Genomic DNA, 22,074 nt, shown 5'->3' with positions numbered 1-22,074 from the left:
CCTAAATGGCCTCGGCCCAGTATATCTGAAGGAGCGTCTCCACCCCCATCGTTCTGCCCAGACACTGAGGTCCAGCGCCAAGGGCCTTCTGGCGGTTCCCATGCTGCAAGAAGCCAAGTTACAGGGAACCAGGCAGAGGTCCTTCTCGGTGGTGGCACCCTCCCTGTGGAATGCCCTCCCACCAGATGTCAAAGAGGAAAACAACTACCAGACTTTTAGAAGACATCTGAAGGCAGCCCTCTTTAGGGATGCTTTTAAGGTTTAATAGACTGTTGTATTTTAATATTCTGTTGGAAGCCGCCCAGAGTGGCTGGGGAAACGCAGCCAGATGGGCAGGGTATAATGAAATTATTATTATTATTATTATTATTATTATTATTATTATTATTATTATTAACATTTTCATTATACCAGCTGCACTGGGATATTCCCAGGGGAACTGAAGGGCCTGCAAGACAGAGTTGTTCCGCCAGGCCTTTGGTCAGGGCGCAGCCTGACTCCCTCCTCTGGCAACCTGCACAGAATTTTGCTCAATTGGTTGCCATCAATTTGATTTAATTAATTTTTATAATGAAATATTTTTAGATTGTGCGACTATTTGATTGATTATTTGATTGTTGTTAGCCGCCCTGAGCCCGGCTTCGGCTGGGGAGGGCGGGATATAAATAAAATTTATTATTATTATTATTATTATTATTATTATTATTATTATTATTATTCAGTTTGGGCAATGAAAATGAAAGACTTGGCTGGGTCGCTGAAGACTCTTTCTGACTCGGCTGCAGGGCTTGCCTCTGAGCTGACTCCAAAATTGCTTCGTTGCATTTTGAGTACTATTCCCCCCTCCCCTTTTTCCATGGGACATGAGTTTCTCCAAAGCAGGACTCTTGCTTGCTGTGGGTGGGTGGATAGCGGGGCTGAACCCCACACCTTTTGCGAACTAGGAAACACTGTTTCTGCAAATTCAGAACAAGAGGAATAAAACAGGCAAACACCCAGAGCTTTCTCAGAAGGCATTCTGAGCATTGGACGGGACCGTGGTTCAGTGGTAGAGCAGCGTTAAGAGGGTCCCGGGTTCCTTCCTGGAGCGTCACAAGGGTGAGGTGGTGGTGGGTGGAGGGCATTGTTTCAGAGAGCTTTGGCTCTGTGGATATTTTCCTTTGATAAACAATAGGTCTGCGTGGAACAAAGAGGGACAGGCTGGAATTGGGGCAGCCAGCCTCAGGGGGTGGTAATGGGGTACAACAGCAGTGGGAAGGTGTCAGGATGCCTGGGTCCGCAACTCCTTTCCAGGCAAGGAAAAGGCAGTTTTTGATGGGCTCTCCGGATGACCTATTTAGTGAGCTTTCATCCTCATTTGCCTGCGCAAAGCTTTCCAGGATGTTGTGTTACATCTGGTGTTGACATTTGTTGCGATTTGTTTGTGGGGTGCTTATACAACTCTGAGCGCGCCTCCTGCCCTCCATCTTGATTTGCTTGTGGCATGTTTACACATCTCCCCATGAGTCACTGGTCGGCGTCTCGCTTTTCCAAACCGCAAAACGTCCAGCTGTTTTGCTTTTTGAAGCAGATTTGTTGTGCCGTGTGGCAGAGCACTTCGACCCACTTCAGTTGCGTTAAACTAGCTGTTGCACGACACCGCAATGTCTGAGACGGAGACCAAGGCTTCGCTTTCCTTGGAATGAAGGTCAGATGAGACGGCGGTGTCTTTAGAATACAGTGGTACCTCGGTTTACAAACTTAATCCGTTCCAGAAGTCCGTTCTTAAACCGCAGCGCGCTTTCCCTAATGAGGCCTCCCACTGCCAGTGCCCTTCCATTCTTAGACCGAAGTAAAATTCGCAAACCTGGATACTAGTTCTGGTTTTGCAGAGTTCATAAACCAAAACGTTTGTAAACAGGACTGTTCCTAAACCGAGGTACCACTGTATCTGGTTATACAGTAGATGCTCGGGTTGTGAACGTTATCCGTGCGGGAGGCAGTGTCGTGCCTGCGCACGCATGGGTTGCGATTCGGTGCTCATGTGCAAAGCGCGATTTAGCGCTTCTGCCCATGCGCGACTGCTGAAACCCAGAAGTAACCCGTTCTGGTACTTCCGGGTTTCGGCACGTCCGTCAACCGAAAAAACGCAACCTGAAGCATCTCTAACCCAAGGTATGACTGTATTTGCACACATATATATAACCCGAGTACAGTGGTGCCTCGCAAGACGAAATTAATTCGTTCCGCAAGTTTTTTCTTCTTGCGAGTTTTTCGTCTTGCGAAGCACGGTTTCCCATAGGAATGCATTCAAAATCAATCAATGCGTTCCTATGGAGACCGTCCGGGGACAGAGGGGAAGCGCCCCTCTGTCCCCTCTTTTGAAGCAAGGGGTGGAGGGGAGAAGATCGCTTCTCCCCCTTGCCGCCCCTTGGTTCAAAAGGGGTCCGGGGAGAGAGGGGAAGGCGTTGCGCCTTCCCCTCTGTCCCCGGAGCTTGCGGGGCTGGCAACAGGGAGAAGCGATCTTCTCCCTTCCGCCCCTTGCTTCAAAAGAGGTCTGGGGACAGCGGGGAAGACGCGCTGCGCTTCCCGCTATCCCCGGAGCTTGCGGGGCAAGCTTCATTTTGCGAAGCAAGCCCATAGGGAAATGCGTCTTGCGAAGCAGCTCGAAAACAAAAAAACCTTTCGTTTTGCGAGTTTTTCGTCTCGCAAGGCATTCATCTTGTGGGGCACCACTGTATAAGATGGAGTGGCTCAGAGCATCGATACCCCAACAGATCTCGCTTCTCCATTTGCCACCTTTGTGGATCCAGCCCAGAGCAAGCAGGTCTGGGTGTCTCCATCTCCCAGCCGGCTTCCAGCTCAGCTCAAACACAACACTCTGGCTTCTCCTAACCAGCAGATAGGTGAGGGGGCTGGAGGAAAGGCCTAGCCATTCACCTGAAGGGTACTCTCACTCTTGCAACCCAGCTTATTCTTTGGGGATGCTGTTGAGGACACTGAATTAGCCAGTGAAGGCCATTGTCCTGCAAATATTGTGCAGATGCCTGATTATTGTCTTCCAAAACAACTACAGTGGTACCTCGGGTTACATACGCTTTCCCTAACCCAGAAATATTACCTTGGGTTAAGAACTTTGCTTCAGGATGAGAACAGAAATTGTGCTGCGGTGGCGCAGCAGCAGCAGGAGGCCCCATTAGCTAAAGTGATACCTCAGATTAAGAACAGTTTCAGGTTAAGAACAGATCTCCAGAATGAATTAAGTTCTTAACCTGAGGTACCACTGTACACTATTCCGAACTTAAAAATGGAATAATATATTTTTTTTAATTGTCCAGTAGCACCCTAGAGACCGACTAAGTTTGTTCTGGGTATAAGCTTTTGTATGCATGCACACTTCTTCAGATAAATGGAAAGCATAATACCAGTGGTCAACAAAAGAGGTTCAAAGATGCTCTCAAGGCAAATCTTTAAAAATGTAGTATAAACACTGGCAACTGGGAAAAACTGGCCTGCGAGCGCTCCAGTTGGAGAACAGCCTTTACCAAAGGTGTCATGGGCTTTGGAGACACTCGAACTCAGGACGCAAGGGAGAAACATGCTAAGAGGAAGGCACGCTTGGCAAATCCACACCGTGATCAACTCCCGCTATGTTCCACTGTGGAAGGACGTGTGGATCCAGAATTGTTCTCCAAAGTCACTTACAGACTCACTGTCAAAACCCTGTTTATGGGGGACAATCTTACTCGGTTACGAGGGATCGCTCAACAAAAAGTAGACCTACAAATAAACATGTCTGACCAGCACAGCAACATCCTCTGTTAGATTCCATCCTTCCTTGGGCACAGGACCCCAAACATTGGAAGGAACTCAGGGCATCATTCACAGCTGGAGCTCAGAGATTTTGAGCCACCCCGGTGTCCTTCGCAAGGACCCATCTGCCACCGAGGCAGATTCGTCGGCAGGCGACTCTTTTGATAACCGGAGTTGTTTTCTTCCCAGATGTCGGCTGCCGGCGACGGTGAGTCATGCAGCCGCCTCCCGAGCCCAAGCCCTCGAAATGTGATTGAGATGGAGGCTTATTCAATAACCTAATTGGATGAACTGCAGGGTCAGGGAGCTAATCAGCTGCGCCTGGAATTCCTGGGGCTTTGCAAAAGCACGACTATCGCGCTTCGTACGGCTGGTGCCAAAGCCCGGGGGTGGGGGTTGGGGGAAGGGGGAGATGGAGACAGAGTCTGGGGGAATAAGGGGAGCAGGCGCAATGCAAAGAGCCCTGCTAGATGGCTGATTGTAGAATCGTCAAGTTGGAAGAGTCCCCCAGAGGTCTAGCACGAGATCTCACAAGAGCTTGGATGGTTTAGTTGCTGGGGAAACCCAACCAGATGGGCAGGGTGAAAATATTATTATTATTATTATTATTATTATTATTATTATTATTATTATTCCCCGGTTCCTGCATTGCAAGAGCGGTGGACTGGATGAGCCTTGGGGGTCCCTTTCCATTCTTGCCAGTCCTGGGCTGGGCAGCCCAGTGGCCTGACTCATCCTAGGGCAGCTTCCCGCAACTGGGCTTAAGAGTCAAGAGTATTCATATGTGGTTCTTGTGCGAAGGTAAAAGCTTACTGGGAAATGATATATAATGAAACAAAAAGGATGTTGAAAATAACCTTTGTTAACTTCCCCCCCAAAAAACCCAGAAGCTTTTGGGAATTACAGGGACACAACTACTTAACCTGTATAGAAACTTATTCATATATGCTACTACAATGGCAAGAATGTTACTCACCCAAAAATGGAAAGAAGGAAAAGCCCCAGCAAAGGAAGAACGGATACAAAAATTTATGGAATATGCAGAAACGGCAAAACTTACCGGAAGGATAAGAAATTCAAGATAAAAACCTTTTTTTTAATAAAAGAATGGAAATGGTTTATTGAATACTCACAGATAAACTGTGAGCAGATAAGAACGTTGGCAGGACTATTGTAAAATAACCTGCCGTTTCATAAGAGTTTATATTTAAAGAAGACGAATAAATGAGCAAATTAAGTCAGTTTGGACGTGCAGAAGATATTAAAAATAAATTTAAGGAACCGCCGAAAGAGGGGGGAGGAAGCCAAGTTTTGAAATGTCAAAATGATTGTGAAATTAGTGAAATGTATAAACTTGAAAAGTATATCTTTAAAAAAGAGAGTCGAGGGTACCTGCTTCTCTCTCCCTTCCCACTCGAGAGCTGGGCTCATAATTCTTTTTAATGATGCGCCTGATGTAGCCGCCCCTGTGATTAAACACTTTAATGTGGTCTTGTTCAGGCAGCGCTTAAAGGTTTGAGAGGAGCTCTCTGGCCTTCCAGGAACTGCTTATCTCTGGGCTTCCTGGAGGCTGGAAGGGAGGAAGGCAAGGTCCGCATTTGAATTTGAAACGAGCGGATGACTCACTGCCTCTGCACCAGGAGCACCAACAATTCCTGGAGTGCCTGTCGCTGTTTCCGAAGGGCCCTATCCTGCACTGCCTCCCTCTCCACTGGGGTGGCTTGTTATGGCAGCCTCATGGGCACTCTGCGCTCAGCAGACACCCCCACAACCGAGGGTTTCACGTACCGGTTAAGCAGGAAGATGATCTGCATCAAGTCTGGTCCTAATGTTAGTGAGGTTTAGGCCTGGGCAATCTATCAATGAGTGAGAGCAGTGAGAAATTTTACTTTCTTGGGCTCCACGATCACTGCAGATGGTGACAGCAATCACGAAATTAAAAAAACGCCTGCTTCTTGGGAGAAAAGCAATGACCAACCTAGACAGCATCTTAAAAAGCAGAGGCATCACCTTGCCAACAAAGGCCCGTATAGTTAAAGCGATGGTTTTCCCAGTAGTGATGTATGGAAGTGAGAGCTGGACCATAAAGAAGGCTGATTGCTGAAGACTTGATACTTTTGAATTATGGTGCTGGAGGAGACTCTTGAGAGTCCCATGGACTGCAAGAAGATCAAATCTATACCTTATTAAGGAAATCAGCCCTGAGTGCTCACTGGAAGGACAGATCCTGAAGCTGAGGCTCCAATCCTTTGGCCACCTCATGAGAAGAGAAGACTCCCTGGAAAAGACCCAGATGTTGGGAAAGATGGAGGGCGCAAGGGGAAGGGGACGACAGAGGACAAGATGGTTGGACAGTGTTCTTGAAGCTACTAGCATGAGTTTGACCAAACTGCGGGAGGCGGTGGAAGACAGGAGTGCCTGGCGTGCTCTGGTCCAGGGGGTCACAAAGAGTTGGAGACGACTAAACAACAACAACAATCTATCAATATATCATCCAAAACCGGTTTGAAGTGTGTATCACGATAACCCGCCTCATAATTTTGAACCTGCCAATATATTGCGAATCGTGGCGTATGTGTCTGCTATGAAAAAATCACGATGTGCCAAAATGTTTAAAACAAAAAATGAATGTTGAAAATGCAAGGGAAAGGAAGGTACTTTTTACCATATGTGGTGGACATGTAAAGAGGTAAAAGCATTCTGGGAAATGATATATAATGAGTTAAAGAAAATGTTTAAAAACACTGTTGTTTTAAAAAACCATCAGCTTTTTTATTGGGTATAGTGGGTAGAGAGATACCAAGACAAGATAAAAAATTCTTCTTATATGCAACAAGTGCAGCAAGAATTTTGTTAGCCCAAAGATGGAAACAACAGGAGTTACCAACAAAAGAAGAGTGGCAGATGAAAATGATGGACTTTGCAGAACTGGCAAAACTAGGGGAAAGAGTCCGGAACCAGCGAGACCAAGCATTCCGAAAGGACTGGAACAAATTTATATTATATTTGAAAGACAACTGTAAGCAATTAACATCCTTAGCAGGGTTATCTGCAGATCTGTAAGGTGAAATTGCTACCTATTCAGGTTGAGTAATATAATATTTTAGGTAATGATATAACAAGGTTAGGAAATGAAGTGAAATGTAAAAATGTAAAGTTTAATTTTGTAAACCATCAGACGGGAGGGAGGGATGTCATTGGGCTCAGTCGAGGCAAAGAGAGAAAACAAGAGGGTTACGATGTTATGTAATGTGATTATACGTAAATCCAATAAAAATCATTTTTAAAAAAAGAAAATGCATCTCTCGATTCCAGCAGCCCCAGTTAGCTCAGCCGGCTCAGTTCTCCCTGCCTCTTGCAGCAGGGCAGAGAATCGCAAGAGCAGGCGCCGGCGAAAATCACAATGTAGGTGGAACCGTGCAGCCAGCGAATGCCTCTACATAGCTCCAACCTTATTTCAGACGTTGCGATAGATCAATATATCGCAATGCTTAGCTGGCGATATATCACGCTGCTGAAAACCGCCTATCGCCTAGCCTTGGTGAGGTTGATGCTTCTGGTGGCAGCTGATGCCACTGGGGAAGAAGACTTCTACACGCGGAACATAGTTGGAACTGCGTAACTCTCTCCTGCAGGAGGCAGTGAGGACTCTGCCATTGTTATGTACTGCGTTGAATAGGATCCAAAATGCAGCAGTCTGATTGGTCCTAGAACAATAGGATTCAGAATGCAGCAGTCTGATTGGTCCGCAGGAGCCACCCAATCCCGGAATTAGCCAACCACATGGGGCCCATTGTGTAAATAATGTATATAAAGCAGACACTTTGGGGGGACTTGCATTCTTCACTACTATGAGCTGAATAAAGAGCATGAAATCCACACTCGACTCCGGGTATATTTCAGCCATCCTTTCTCTCTCTGCTCCTGCCTCTTCAGGTTCAGGGAAACCAGTAGGGATGGAAGCTGGTCGCAGCAAGAGTGGGGGGAAGCCTGACTTCCTCACCAGCCGGATTCCTTGCTGCCTCTCTGCCCGCCTCTTCTCCAGCCTCCCCTTCTGCCTCTGATTCTGGACTGCTCTCTGCCCCAGACTCTCCCCGCTCACTAAACCCTGTTGCCTCTTCAGCTTCTCCTCCTTCCTGTCTGCTCCCTCTTCCCCCTCTGACCACTCATGACCACCTGTCCCCTGGCTCTGAGCGAAGCTGAGGTTTCTAGAAAGAGTGTTGAACTGTAGGCATTGAAAGTAAGTCTCTTGGTGGCCATGAAGGCTTGCAAAACCTGGATAAAGCTGCTTTGGAGCCCTGGAGGGCAGTGGGTTGAGGAAGGCTGATCTTTGCCAAGTTTACGAGAAACCTTTCCCCTCCGTTGCCGAATCCTGTGATCCCATGGGGTTGAGAAAGATGACCCTTTGGGTCCCTTCCAGCTCTACAGTTTTATGAAACTAAGAGCACACAGGCCCCTTTTGGCTGCTGGCGGGTAACTGAGCGATTAGGATGGCTATAAAGCGGGAATTGAACAAAGCCTGCCTGGTTTTCCGCCACAAGCCTTGTAAATCTTTTTTTTTTTAAATGCTTCGTAAGATGGATCAGCCTGTGAAAACTAGACATGGTCCAGCGCAGCAGTAGGGAAGATCATCCAGATTCTCCCGTAAGCTCCTCTCGGAGCCATCTGTCGGCCAAAGAAGTGCTCAGCTTAGGTTGCCTTTGTTAGTCTGCCCTCCTTGCTTCAAAGCTGTCGTTTTTGTCGTTTTAATTTGAAGTTGATCAAGGAAGAGTTTACAGAGAGCAGAGCTGACCCCTGCCCTTTTATTAGCAAAGCCCTCCTTGCTCTGGGAGTAACTTGCCAGCAAATGTCAGTGGCAGAGCGCAGGCTGGGCATACAAGAGACCCCAAATCCTACCCTCGGAATCTCCAGGTGGGAACTGGAGGTTTGGGTAAATGGTGGAACAGTTTGTCTGCATGCAGAGGGTCCCAGGACTGGGTGATATATCGATATATCGTCAGAAACAGGTTTGAAGTCCATATTGTGATATCGGTTTCATAATTTTTGACCTGCCAATATGTCTCTAATAATAATAATAATAATAATAATAATAATAATAATAATAATAATAGTCATACCTCAAGTTGAATGTGCTTTGGGTTGAGAGCGTTCGAGTTGCGCTCCATAGCAACCCAGAAGTAATGGAGCGTGTTACTTCTGGGTTTCGCCGCTCACGCATGCGCAGACGCTCAAAATGACATCACGAAGTGGCGAAACGCGATCCACGTACGTACAGATGTGCCGTCGCGTCTTGTGTTCCGTTCGGGATGCGAACGGGGCTCCAGAACGGATCCCGTTCGCATCCCGAGGTAATAATAATAATATATTACTTATACCCCACCCATCTGGCTAGGTTTCCCCAACCACTCTGGGCAGCTTCCAACAAAATATTAAAAACGCAATAAAACATCAAACATTAAAAACTTTCCCAAAACAGGGCTGCCTTCAGATGTCTTCTAAAAATTAGATAGTTGTTTATTTCCTTGACATCTGACAGGAGGGCATTCCACAGGGCAGGTGCCACTACCAAGAAGGCCCTCTGCCTGGTTCCCTGTAATTTTGCTTCTCACAGGGAGGGAACCGCCAGAAGGACCTTGGAGCTGGACCTCAGTGTCTGGGCTGAACAATGGGGGTGGAGATGCTCCTTCAGGAATACTGGACCAAGGCCGTTTAGGGCTTTCAAGATAAAAAAAATTCCTTCCTGTAGCACCTTAAAGACCAACTAAGTTAGTTCTTGGTATAAGCTTTCGTGTGCATGCACACGAAAGCTTATACCAAGAACTAACTTAGTTGGTCTTTAAGGTGCTACAGGAAGGAATTTTTTTTATTTTGACTATGGCAGACCAACACGGCTACCCATCTGTAACTAGGGCTTTCAAGGTCAGCACCAACACTTTGAATTGTGCTTGAAAATGTACTGGGAGCCAATGTAGGTCTTTCAGGACCAGTTTTATGTGGTCTCGGCGGCCGCTCCCAGTCCCCAGTCTAGCTGCCACATTCTGGATTAGTTGTAGTTTCAGGGTCACCTTCGGCCCCACATAGAGCACATTGCAGTAGTCCAAGCGGGAGATAACCAGAGCATGCACCACTCTGGCGAGACAGTCCACGAGCAGGAGGGGTCTCATCCTGCGTACCAGATGGAGCTGGGAGACAGCTGTCCTAGACACTGAGGATGCAAATCCTATATCAGTTATGTCACAGTGTTTAGATGGTGATAGATCACGAAGCTGAAAAGCAGATATCGCCCAGCCTTAACCCCCAGTGGCATCTTCAGGTAGGGACTGTGAAGACCCCAACCCATTGCTGCCAGCCAGTGTAGGCAGTACTGAGGCAGATGGACCTGTGGTCTGACTCAGCCGCTTCCTATGCTCCTACGAACTGGTCTAAAAACTCTGGAGAGTTTCTGCCAGCCAGGGATGACGCTGGCTCAATGGTTGGGATGGGACAGATTTCTGTGCTCCATTGAAGTGGCAGCAGTGGTTGCTGTTATGTGCAATTGCTGTGTGTGGTGTTTTACAAGAAAGTAAGGGCCTGTTGGAGCAGGCCAGTGGCCCATTGAGTCCAGCATCCTCTTCTGACAGTGGCTAACCCCACTATGGGAAACCCGCAGAGCAGGATCCGAGTGCAAGAGGAACTCTCCTCTCCAGCAGCTGTCATTGAGAAGCATCGCTGCCTCTGACTCTGGGATTATTTATTATTTCATAGAATCATAGAGTTGGAAGAGACCACAAGGGCCATCGAGTCCAACCCCCTGCCAAGCAGGAAACACCATCAGAGCACTCCTGACATATGGTTGTCAAGCCTCTGCTTAAAGACCTCCAAAGTAGGAGACTCCACCACACTCCTTGGCAGCAAATTCCACTGTCAAACAGCTCTTACTGTCAGGAAGTTCTTCCTGATGTTTAGGTGGAATCTTCTTTCTTGTAGTTTGGATCCATTGCTCCGTGTCCGCTTCTCTGGAGCAGCAGAAAACAACCTTTCTCCCTCCTCTACGTGACATCCTTTTATATATTTGAACATGGCTATCATATCACCCCTTAACCTCCTCTTCTCCAGGCTAAACATGCCCAGCTCCCTTAGCCGTTCCTCATAAGGCATCGTTTCCAGGCCTTTGACCATTTTGGTTGCCCTCCTCTGGACACGTTCCAGTTTGTCAGTGTCCTTCTTGAATTGTGGTGTATTTATTTATTTATATTGAATATTTATTCATTAAAGTTATATACAGTGGTACCTCGGGTTACATACGCTTCAGGTTACATACGCTTCAGGTTACATTCGCTTCAGGTTACAGACTCCGCTAACCCAGAAATAGTACCTCGGGTTAAGAACTTTGCTTCAGGATGAGAACAGAAATGGTGCAGCGGCGGCGCAGTAGCAGCGGGAGGCCCCATTAGCTAAAGTGGTGCTTCAGGTTAAGTACAGTTTCAGGTTAAGAACGGACCTCCCGAACGAATTAAGTACTTAACCCGAGGTACCACTGTACCCCCCTTCATGGATCACTGCCTTGCCGTGGCGAAGGGGCTTGAAGAACTCAGAGAAGCTATGAACTACGCCGAGCAGGGCACCCAAGATGAACAGGTCATAGTGGAGAGTTTTGACCAAACGTGATCCACCTGGAGTAGGAATCGGCAAGCCACTCCAGTATCCCTGCCAAGAAAACTCCATGGACAAAGACAACAGGCATATAAAAGTTATGACACTGGAAGATGAGCCCCTCAGGTCGGAAGGTGTCCAACATGCTACTGGGGAAGAGCGGAGGACAAGTACAAGTAGATCCAGAGCTGATGAAGCGGCTGGGCCAAAGCCGAAAGGACGCTCAGTTGTGGATATGCATGGAAGCGAAAGGAAAGTCCAATGCTGTAAAGAAAAATATTGCATAGGAACCTGGAATGTAAGAACCATGAACCTGGGTAAGTTGGATGTGGTCAAAAATGAGATGGCAAGAATAAATATTGACATCCTGGGCATCAGTGAGCTAAAATGGACGGGAATGGGCGAATTCAGTTCGGATGACTACCATATCTACTACTGTGGGCAAGAAACCCGTAAGAGAAATGGAGTGGCCCTCATAGTCAACAAAAGAGTGGCGAAAGCTGTACTGGGATGCAGTCTCAAAAATGATAGAATGATCTCGATACGAATCCAAGGCAGACCTTTTAACATCACAGTAATCCAAGTTTATGCACCAACTACTGGTGCTGAAGAAACTGAAATTGACCAGTTCTATGAAGACTTACAAAACCTTATCGAAGTGACACCAAAGAAGGATGTTCTGCTCATTATAGGGGATTGGAATGCTAAAGTAGGGAATCAAGAGATAAAAGGAACAACTGGCAAGTTTGGCCTTGGAGATCAAAACGAAGCAGGGCAAAGGCTAATAGAGTTCTGTCAAGAGAACAAGCTGGTCATCACAAACACGCTTTTCCAACAACACAAGAGACGACTCTACACATGGACATCCCCAGATGGGCAACATCGAAATCAGATTGATTATATTCTCTGCAGCCAAAGATGGAGAAGCTCTATACAGTCAGCAAAAACAAGACCTGGAGCTGACTGTGGCTCAGATCATCAGCTCCTTATAGCAAAATTCAAGCTTAAACTGAAGAAAGTAGGAAAAACCACTGGACAGGTAAGATACAATCTAAACCAAATCCCTTATGAATACACAGTGGAAGTGAGGAACAGGTTTAAGGATTTAGATTTGCTGGACAGAGTGCCTGAAGAACTATGGATGGAGGCTCGCAACATTATACAGGAGGCAGCAACTAAAACCATCCCAATGAAAAAGAAATGCAAGAAAGCAAAGTGGCTGTCCAACGAGGCCTTACAAATAGCGGGGGAGAGAAGGCAAGCAAAATGCGAGGGAGATAGTGAAAGATACAGGAAATTGAATGCAGATTTCCAAAGAACAGCAAGGAGAGACAAGAAGGCCTTCTTAAACGAGCAATGCAAAGAAATAGAGGAAAGCAACAGAACGGGAAGAACCAGAGATCTGTTCAAGAAAATCGGAAATATGAAAGGAACATTTCGTACAAAGATTACCATAATAAAGGACAAAAGTGGTAAAGATCTAACTGAAGCAGAAGACATCAAGAAGAGGTGGCAAGAATACACAGAGGAATTATACCAGAAAGATATGGATGTCTCGTACACCCCAGGTAGTGTGGTTGCTGACCTTGAGCCAGACATCCTGGAGAGTGAAGTCAAATGGGCCTTAGAAAGCACTGCAAATAACAAGGCCAGTGGAAGTGATGGTATTCCAGCTGAACTGTTTAAAATTTTAAAAGATGATGCTGTTAAGGTGCTACACTCAATATGCCAGCAAGTTTGGAAAACTCAGCAGTGGCCAGAGGATTGGAGAAGATCAGTCTACATTCCAATCCCAAAGAAAGGCAGTGCCAAAGAATGCTCCAACTACCGCACAATTTCACTCATTTCACACGCTAGCAAGGTTATGCTTAAAATTCTACAAGGAAGGCTCAAGCAGTATGTGGACCGAGAACTCCCAGAAGTGCAAGCTGGATTTAGAAGAGGCAGAGGAACCAGAGACCAAATTGCAAACATGCGCTGGATTATGGAGAAAGCCAGAGAGTTCCAGAAAGACATCTACTTCTGCTTCATTGTCTATGCAAAAGCCTTTGACTGTGTTGACCACAGCAAACTATGGCAAGTTCTTAAAGAAATGGGAGTGCCTGATCACCTCATCTGTCTCCTGCGAAATCTCTATGTGGGACAAGAAGCTACAGTTAGAACTGGATATGGAACAACTGATTGGTTCCAAATTGGGAAAGGAGTACGGCAAGGCTGTATATTGTCTCCCTGCTTATTTAACTTATATGCAGAATTCATCATGCGAAAGGCTGGGCTGGATGAATCCCAAGCCGGAATTAAGATTGCCGGAAGAAATATCAACAACCTCAGATATGCAGATGACACAACCTTGATGGCAGAAAGTGAAGAGGAATTAAAGAACCTTTTAATGAGGGTGAAAGAGGAGAGCGCAAAATATGGTCTGAAGCTCAACATCAAAAAAACGAAGATCATGGCCACTGGGCCCATCACCTCCTGGCAAATAGATGGGGAAGAAATGGAGGCAGTGAGAGATTTTACTTTCTTGGGCTCCATGATCAGTGCAGATGGTGACAGCAGTCACGAAATTAAAAGACGCCTGCTCCTTGGGAGAAAGGCGATGGCAAACCTAGACAACATCTTAAAAAGCAGAGACATCACCTTGCCAACAAAGGTCCGTATAGTAAAAGCCATGGTTTTCCCAGTAGTGATGTATGGAAGTGAGAGCTGGACCATAAAGAAGGCTGATCGCCGAAGAATTGATGCTTTTGAATTATGGTGCTGGAGGAGACTCTTGAGAGTCCCATGGACTGCAAGAAGATCAAACCTCTCCATTCTGAAGGAAATCAGCCCTGAGTGCTCACTGGAAGGACAGATCGTGAAGCTGAGGCTCCAATACTTTGGCCACCTCATGAGAAGAGAGGACTCCCTGGAAAAGACCCTGATGTTGGGAAAGATGGAGGGCACAAGGAGAAGGGGACGACAGAGAATGAGATGGTTGGATGGTGTTCTTGAAGCTACTAGCATGAGTTTGATCAAACTGCGGGAGGCAGTGGAGGACAGAAGTGCCTGGCGTGCTCTGGTCCATGGGGTCACGAAGAGTCGGACACGACTAAACGACTAAACAACAACAACCACTGTACCACCTTTTTTAATAAACATCTTTATTGATTTAAAACACTGTCATACAAATACATTACAAATGGTTACAACAGAGTTTCACACGAAAATGAAAAAGAAGAAGAACAAGAATAGAAATAAAGAGCAAAAAGAGTTAATATTAAAATAAAAGATTATCGGTTGTATTATCATATCATGACCAATAAAGTCTTCTGGAACGAAAACTTCCAATCATTCTTGTAGTACTTTTTCTAATATCTTGATTTTATCGCACAGTTTATTTTATAGCTTTTTCTGCATATTCTTCTAAGATATTTTCCCCAGTTATTTATTATACACAAGTATCATTCAATTCTGCCAGGATAATTTCATTTTTACAGTGTGATCTTAGATACTCCTTGAATAATATCCATTCTCTATATACTTTTTGATTTAGGGCTCCCCTAACTTTTCCAGTCAGCTTTGCTAAAGAAAATACTCTACCAAGAGTGTTTGCCAGTCTATTATTGTTCATATTGTTTCACATTTCCAACTTCTGGCTACGGGTATTCTTGCAGCTGTGACTGATTACCTAAACAGTGGTCTTGTGTTTTGCTTTATTTCTGTTCTGGGCACCACAATTCAAGAAGGACACTGACAAACTGGAACGTGTCCAGAGGAGGGCAACCAAAATGGTCAAAGGCCTGGAAACGATGCCTTATGAGGAACGGCTAAGGGAGCTGGGCATGTTTAGCCTGGAGAAGAGGAGGTTAAGGGGTGATATGATAGCCATGTTCAAATATATAAAAGGATGTCACATAGAGGAGGGAGAAAGGTTGTTTTCTGCTGCTCCAGAGAAGCGTACACGGAGCAATGGATCCAAACTACAAGAAAGAAGATTCCACCTAAACATTCGGAAGAACTTCCTGACAGTAAGAGCTGTTCGACAGTGGAATTTGCTGCCAAGGAGTGTGGTGGAGTCTCCTACTTTGGAGGTCTTTAAGCAGAGGCTTGACAACCATATGTCAGGAGTGCTCTGATGGTGTTTCCTGATTGGCAGGGGGTTGGACTCGATGGCCCTTGTGGTCTCTTCCAACTCTAGGATTCTATGATTCTATGATTCTATGTTGCTAATATTCCTAGAAGGAAAATCTCCGGTCCTTTTTTTATGTTAATTTTAAATAATTTTTTTTAATTCATCATATATGTTATTCCAAAACTCACTTACAACCATACAAGTCCACTCCTATATACCGCCTTTCATCATGAGACCACAAAGCAGTTTACAACATAAAAACAAATAATATTAAAAATCACACACACACACCACTTTAAAAGGCCCTATGTGTATTAACGGCTGAAAGCCTGGTTAAAGGGAAATGTTTTTTCCTGGTGTCTGAAAATATATAGTAAAGGTGCCAGGCGAGCCTCCCTGGGGAGAGAATTCTACGAGCGGGGAGCCACCGCAGAAAAGGCCCCTCCTCGTGTTTTCACTAGATGCGATCCTGCCGTCATGCCTCTTGCAGCCCATCTGCTCTGCTCACATTTTAAGTGGCTGATGTGTGTGCATGCGCACATCGGTTGATAACATAGTGAGAAACCTTATTGTTGAATCAGCTGGGTGCTGACAGCCGCCTTGTGCCTTTGTGTCTCCTCTCTGCAGCTCACCGTCTACCTGGGCAAGAGGGACTTCGTGGACCACATAGATGTCGTCGATCCAGTGGGTAAGTGAGCTCTGGGCTGAGTCTGGCACCCGCTGAAGTGCCACAGAGAGGAATGCCCTCAGGCGCTGCTCTCTTGAGACATCCATCTCGTGGGCCCGGGAGATGGTCCTACAAACCTGTGATGCAGCTGTCTTGCCGAAGCGAAAAAGGATTTCTTCATTGCAGGGAGTTTGGCCAGATGACCCTCGCGGTCCCTTCCAGCTCTGCAGTTCTGTGATGCTATTGTTCTATGGGTAAGGGACGCGGGTGGCGCTGTGGGTTAAACCACAGGGCCTAGGACTTGCCGATCAGAAGGTAGGCGGTTCGAATCCCCGCAACGGGGTGAGCTCCCGTTGCTCAGTCCCAGCTCCTGCCCACCTAGCAGTTTGAAAGTACACAGTGCAAGTAGATAAATAGATACCACTCCGGCGGGAAGGTAAACGGCGTTTCCGTGCGCTGCTCTGGTTCGCCAGAAGCGGGTGAGTCATGCTGGCCACATGACCTGGAAGGTGTACGCCGGCTCCCTCGGCCAATAATGCAAGATGAGCGCCACAGCCCCAGAGTTGTTCACGACTGGACCTAATGGTCAGGGGTCCCTTTACCTTTTATTGTTCTATGGTATGAATGCTCAAATAGGAGATTACCTGGAAGGAGGGGAAAAGCAACAACAACCTCAAGTGCTGCTTCTTTAAAAAGTAACCGTTCTTCTTTACCTTCACATGTGATGTCATTTCGCGGCATCGCAGTGAAGGCAGTGAAGGTCCTGTGTGAGTGTCTGGAGGCGGTTGGAGGATGGATGGCGGCTAACGGGTTGAGGTTGAATCCTGACAAGACAGAAGTAGTGTTTTTGGGGGACAGGAGGCGGGCAGGTGTGGAGGATTCCCTGGTCCTGAATAGGGTAACTGTGCCCCTGAAGGACCAGGTGCGCAGCCTGGGAGTCATTTTGGACTCACAGCTGTCCATGGAGGCGCAGGTCACTTCTGTGTCCAGGGCGGCTGTTTACCAGCTCCATCTGGTATGCAGGATGAGACCCCTCCTGCTCGCGGACTGTCTCGCCAGAGTGGTGCATGCTCTAGTTATCTCCCGCTTGGACTACTGCAATGTGCTCTACGTGGGGCTACCTTTGAAGGTGACCCGAAAACTACAACTAATCTAGATTGCGGCAGCTAGACTGGTGACTGGGAGCGGCCGCCGAGACCATATAACACCGGTCTTGAAAGACCTGCATTGGCTCCCAGTACGTTTCTGAGCACAATTCAAAGTGTTGGTATTGACCTTGAAAGCCCTAAACAGCCTTGGCCCAGTATACCTGAAGGAGCGTCTCCACTCCCATTGTTCAGCCCGGACACTGAGGTCCATCTCCTAGGGCCTTCTGGCAGTTCCCTCCCTTTGAGAAGTCAGGTTACAGAGAACCAGGCAGAGGGCCTTCTTGGTAGTGGTGCCCGCCCTGTGTAACGCCCTCCCAGCATATGTCAAGGCAATAAACAACTATTTTACTTTAAAAAGACACCTGAAGGCTGCCCTGTTTAGGGAAGTTTTTAATGTCTGATGCTGTATTGTTTTTAATATTCTGTTGGAAGCCGCCCAGAGTGGCTGGGGAAACCCAGCCAGATGGGCGGGGTATAAATATATTATTATTATTATTATTATTATTATTATTATTATTATTATTATTATTATTAGCTCAGCAAGGCAGTGGGGCTTCCCAGGCTGCCCCTGTGGATCTGGGACCTGGGACCGGCTGGGGTGAAAACGTTTCATGTCGTCTGAGGAAGCAGGAGTCGATGATGGCACTCATCTCCCTGTTTCTGGGAAGATCACAAATCTTACTCATGGTCTGGGGCATTCCAGGCTTCTGCTGTGAGTCACGCTTAGCCAGCAGATGAGAAACCCACTCTGGCCAAAGGGGTGAATGAAATAATTCAGACAAAATGCAGTCTGGTTGTATTCAGGCACAGCTCTATCTATCACACTGCTTCTCAGAGTTCTTAGGATGGAAAGATATAGGGAGAGAAGTGGAGTCAAATATCGCTGGGCTTAAGCCTGGGGCAGGTGGAGAGGCCCTCTAGCCCCCTCTCTCCCACTCTCATAGAAATCATGAAATTGTTGAACTGGAAGGGATCTAGTCCAGGAATCGCAACTGAAGAATTCCTGATAGATGAGCATCTAACCTCTGCTTAAAAACCTCCAAGGAAGGGGAGTCCACAACCTCTGGAGGGAGACTGTTCAACGGTTGAACAGCTCTTACTGCCAGAAATTTCCTCCTGTTGTTTAGTCAAAATTTCCTTTCTCATCATTTGAATCCATAGTTCTGTGTACAAGAAAGAAGATTCCACCTAAACATTAGGAAGAACTTCCTGACAGCAAGAGCTGTTCGACAGTGGAATTTGCTGCCAAGGAGTGTGGTGGAGTCTCCTACTTTGGAGGTCTTTAAGCAGAGGCTTGACAACCATATGTCAGGAGTGCTCTGATGGTGTTTCCTGCTTGGCAGGGGGTTGGACTCGATGGCCCTTGTGGTATCTTCCAACTCTATGATTCTATGGTTCTATGGTTCTCGCCTCTCCTCTGCAACCTGATGGAACGGCTGGTTGCCTCAAACGTTTAGCTGAATCGGATCCTTGTGTTTGTGTGTCTCAGTGGAGAATTCCTTGCAGGAAATTTTAGCTTGCCCTGTTTATCATCCAAATATAAACCTCTAGGTAGGAGGCAAGATGATGCCACGGGCAGAACCCCCAAATGCTCATTTTTCTCTGCCGTGCCAGTTCAGACAGATCCAGATTTTAAAGCTGATTGGCACCAATTAGCTCCAAAAGTGCCACAGCCCGTACTGAAGTCCGTAGTCCTGTTGCGTGTGCTGCAACGATGCCAACAGTTCCTCGCTTTGCGGCTTTGTGTGTGTGGTGCTTTCTGTTTCCTCAGGTTATTTATTAAGGCCAGCAGGCTGCACGGAGCCTCCATCACCTCTGATCCGGAGGATTCCTGTTGCGGATGTCAGGTGTTTTGCTTTGTCCTCTGCCCCCCACGCCACCGCCCACTATTTAATTACCGCCCTTCCTCTGGTGGCACATTGAACCGGCAGCAAAGGCTTTTTCCTGTCTGCTAATTTCTCCACCCTGGAAACCTGCAAAGCCTGACTCATCTCTGCAGCACACTTCCTTTGCTCCGACGGGAGCTGATCCTGCCAATTTGATGTTTCCCTGCAGCTCTCAGTTCTGTCCTGTCTTCACAGAACCGTAGAGTTGGAAGGGACCCTTAGGATCATCCAGTCCAGCCCCTGGCAATGTGGGAATTGGCAGCTGTCCCATACGGGGATTGAACCAGCAACCTTGCTGTTATCCACACCATGCTCTAACCAGCTGAGCTATCGTCCCCATTTAAGATATTAATTGGCTTCAGCATTTAGAAGTGGGGAAAGGCTCAAACTTCTCCATCTCATCTGTGCTTTGAGGTTTCCATATCAGGGGCAAATCCTGACACCGTTGCATATGGACAGCTTTAGTTACTGCCACAAACCACCCCATCTATGAGTGGCGAAAGGTTCCAGGCACTTACCTGGGTTCCTTGGAAGGTCAGCAGAGACTCTGGCACCTTTAGGATATCCGGTTTTATTTGCACATATATAAAGCATGATAGGGACGCGGGTGACGCTGTGGGTTAAACGGCGTTTCCGTGCGCTGCTCTGGTTCGCCAGAAGCAGCTTAGTCATGCTGGCCACAGGACCCGGAAGCTGTACGCCGGCTCCCTCGGCCAGTAAAGCGAGATGAGCGCCGCAACCCCAGAGTAGTCTGCGACTGGACCTAATGGTCAGGGGTCCCTTTACCTTTACATTAAACCTGAGCATAAGCCACAGGGGCTCACAGCATTGACACCCAAAGAGATCTTGCTTCTCCATTGGTCTCAGCTGTGGATCCAGCCCAGAGCAAGCAGGTCCCAGTGTCTCCAGCTCCAAACCGAGGTACCACTGTATCTGGTTATACAGTAGATGCTCGGGTTGTGAACGTTATCCATGCGGGAGGCACGTTCGCAACCCACAGTGCCGTGCCTGCGCACGCATGGGTTGCGATTCGGCGCTCATGTGCAAAGCGCGATTTAGTGCTTCTGCGCATGTGCGACTGCTGAAACCCAGAAGTAACCCCTTCTGGTACTTCCGGGTTTCGGCACGTCCGTAAACCGAAAAAACGCAACCTGAAGCATCTCTAACCCAAGGTATGACTGTATTCGCACACATATATATAACCCGAGTATAAGATGGAGTGGCTCAGAGCATCGATACCCCAACAGATCTCGCTTCTCCATTTGCCACCTTTGTGGATCCAGCCCAGAACAAGCAGGTCTGGGTGTCTCCATCTTCCAGCTGGCTTTCAGCTCAGCTCAAACACAACACTCTGGCGTCTCCTACCCAGCAGATAGGTGAGGGGCTGGAGGAAAGGCACAGCCATTCGCCTGAAGGGTGCTCTCGCTTAGTGGCAGCTCTTGCAACCCAGCTTATTCTTTGCGGATGCTGTTGAGGACACTGAAGTGGCCAGCGAAGGCCATTGTCCTGCAAATAGACATGTCTGAGCAGCACAGCAACACCCTCTGTTAGATTCCAACCTTCCCTGGGCACAGGACCCCAAACATTGGAAGGGACTCCAGGCATCATCCAGACTGACCCCACCCCCAACACAAAACATGATCGACTTAAAAAATATAAATATAAATGTCCAGTAGCACCTTAGAGACCAACTAAGTTTGTTCTGGGTATAAGCCGAAGTGGGCATGCACACTTCTTCGGATACACTGAAACAGAAGTCACCAGACCCTATATATATAGTGGGAGGGTGGGGTGGAGTTTTTCTCAGAAGGGTATTTGGAGATGGGTGATTGACTCAATGGGTATGGTAAACCTGTGGACAACTGTTAATGCCTGCAATTAGTCCTACAGGAAAAAGCAAGGGATAGTATGCAGATGACCAAAAATAGCTTTAGCATGTGTAGTGAGACAAGAATCCAATATCTCTGTTAAGACCAGGTCTCGCCATAGTTTTCAGTTTAGTGATAAGTAATTCAGCAACTTCTCTTTCAAGTCTGTTTCTGAAATTCTTTTGTTATAAGACAACTACTTTGAGATCTTGTATAGAATGTCCTGGGAGATTGAAGTGTTCTCCTACTGGTTTCTCTGTTTTGTGATTCTTGATGTCAGATTTATGTCCATTTATCCTTTGGCGTAGGGTTTGGCCTGTTTGTCTAATATAGAGAGCTGAAGGGCACTGCTGGCATTTGATGGCATACACAATGTTAGAAAATGAGCAATTAAATAGGCCTGAGATGGCATGTTTGATGTTGTTGGGGCCAGTGATGGTGTATGTGTCAGCAATGTTGGCATCTGGGCTTATTGCAGGCTCTGCTACCAGTAACAGATAGGTAGCTGTGTTGGTCTGTAGTAGTCAAAACAAAATAAAAAAAATAAAAAAATTCCTTCCAGTAGCACCTTAGAGACCAACTAAGTTTGTTATTGGTATGAGCTTTCATGTGCATGCACACTTCTTCAGATACTGGTTCTCTGGTACCAGTGTCCATGTTAAGTCTGGTTGCTGTATTATCGTGGGTGACTTAGAATCATAGAATCATAGAGTTGGAAGAGACCACAAGGGCCATCGAGTCCAACCCCCTGCCAAGCAGGAAACACCATCAGAGCACTCCTGACATATGGTTGTCAAGCCTCTGCTTAAAGACCTCCAAAGTAGGAGACTCCACCACACTCCTTGGCAGCAAATTCCACTGTCGAACAGCTCTTACTGTCAGGAAGTTCTTCCTAATGTTTAGGTGGAATCTTCTTTCTTGTAGTTTGGATCCATTGCTCCGTGTCCAAGATACACTTGTTTCAGTG

At 46.9% G+C, this 22,074-nt stretch overlaps 1 protein-coding gene across 3 annotated transcripts in view; it reads left to right on the top strand.

Moving 5' to 3' along the window:
- Positions 1–22,074, top strand: part of ARRB1 (arrestin beta 1) — a 129,500-nt gene that overhangs the window by 81,488 nt on the left and 25,938 nt on the right. For all 3 annotated transcript variants that reach the window (XM_082219425.1, XM_082219423.1, XM_082219424.1), the window contains exon 3: positions 16,166–16,226. In XM_082219425.1, coding sequence (XP_082075551.1) covers positions 16,166–16,226 — 61 coding nt within the window. The remainder of the gene's footprint in view (positions 1–16,165; positions 16,227–22,074) is intronic.

This window comes from Podarcis vaucheri (assembly GCF_965113315.1).
Source record: "Podarcis vaucheri genome assembly, chromosome: 4".
NCBI classification, from domain to species: Eukaryota; Metazoa; Chordata; class Lepidosauria; order Squamata; family Lacertidae; genus Podarcis; species Podarcis vaucheri.
This window is presented reverse-complemented; position numbering and strand designations above follow the sequence as displayed.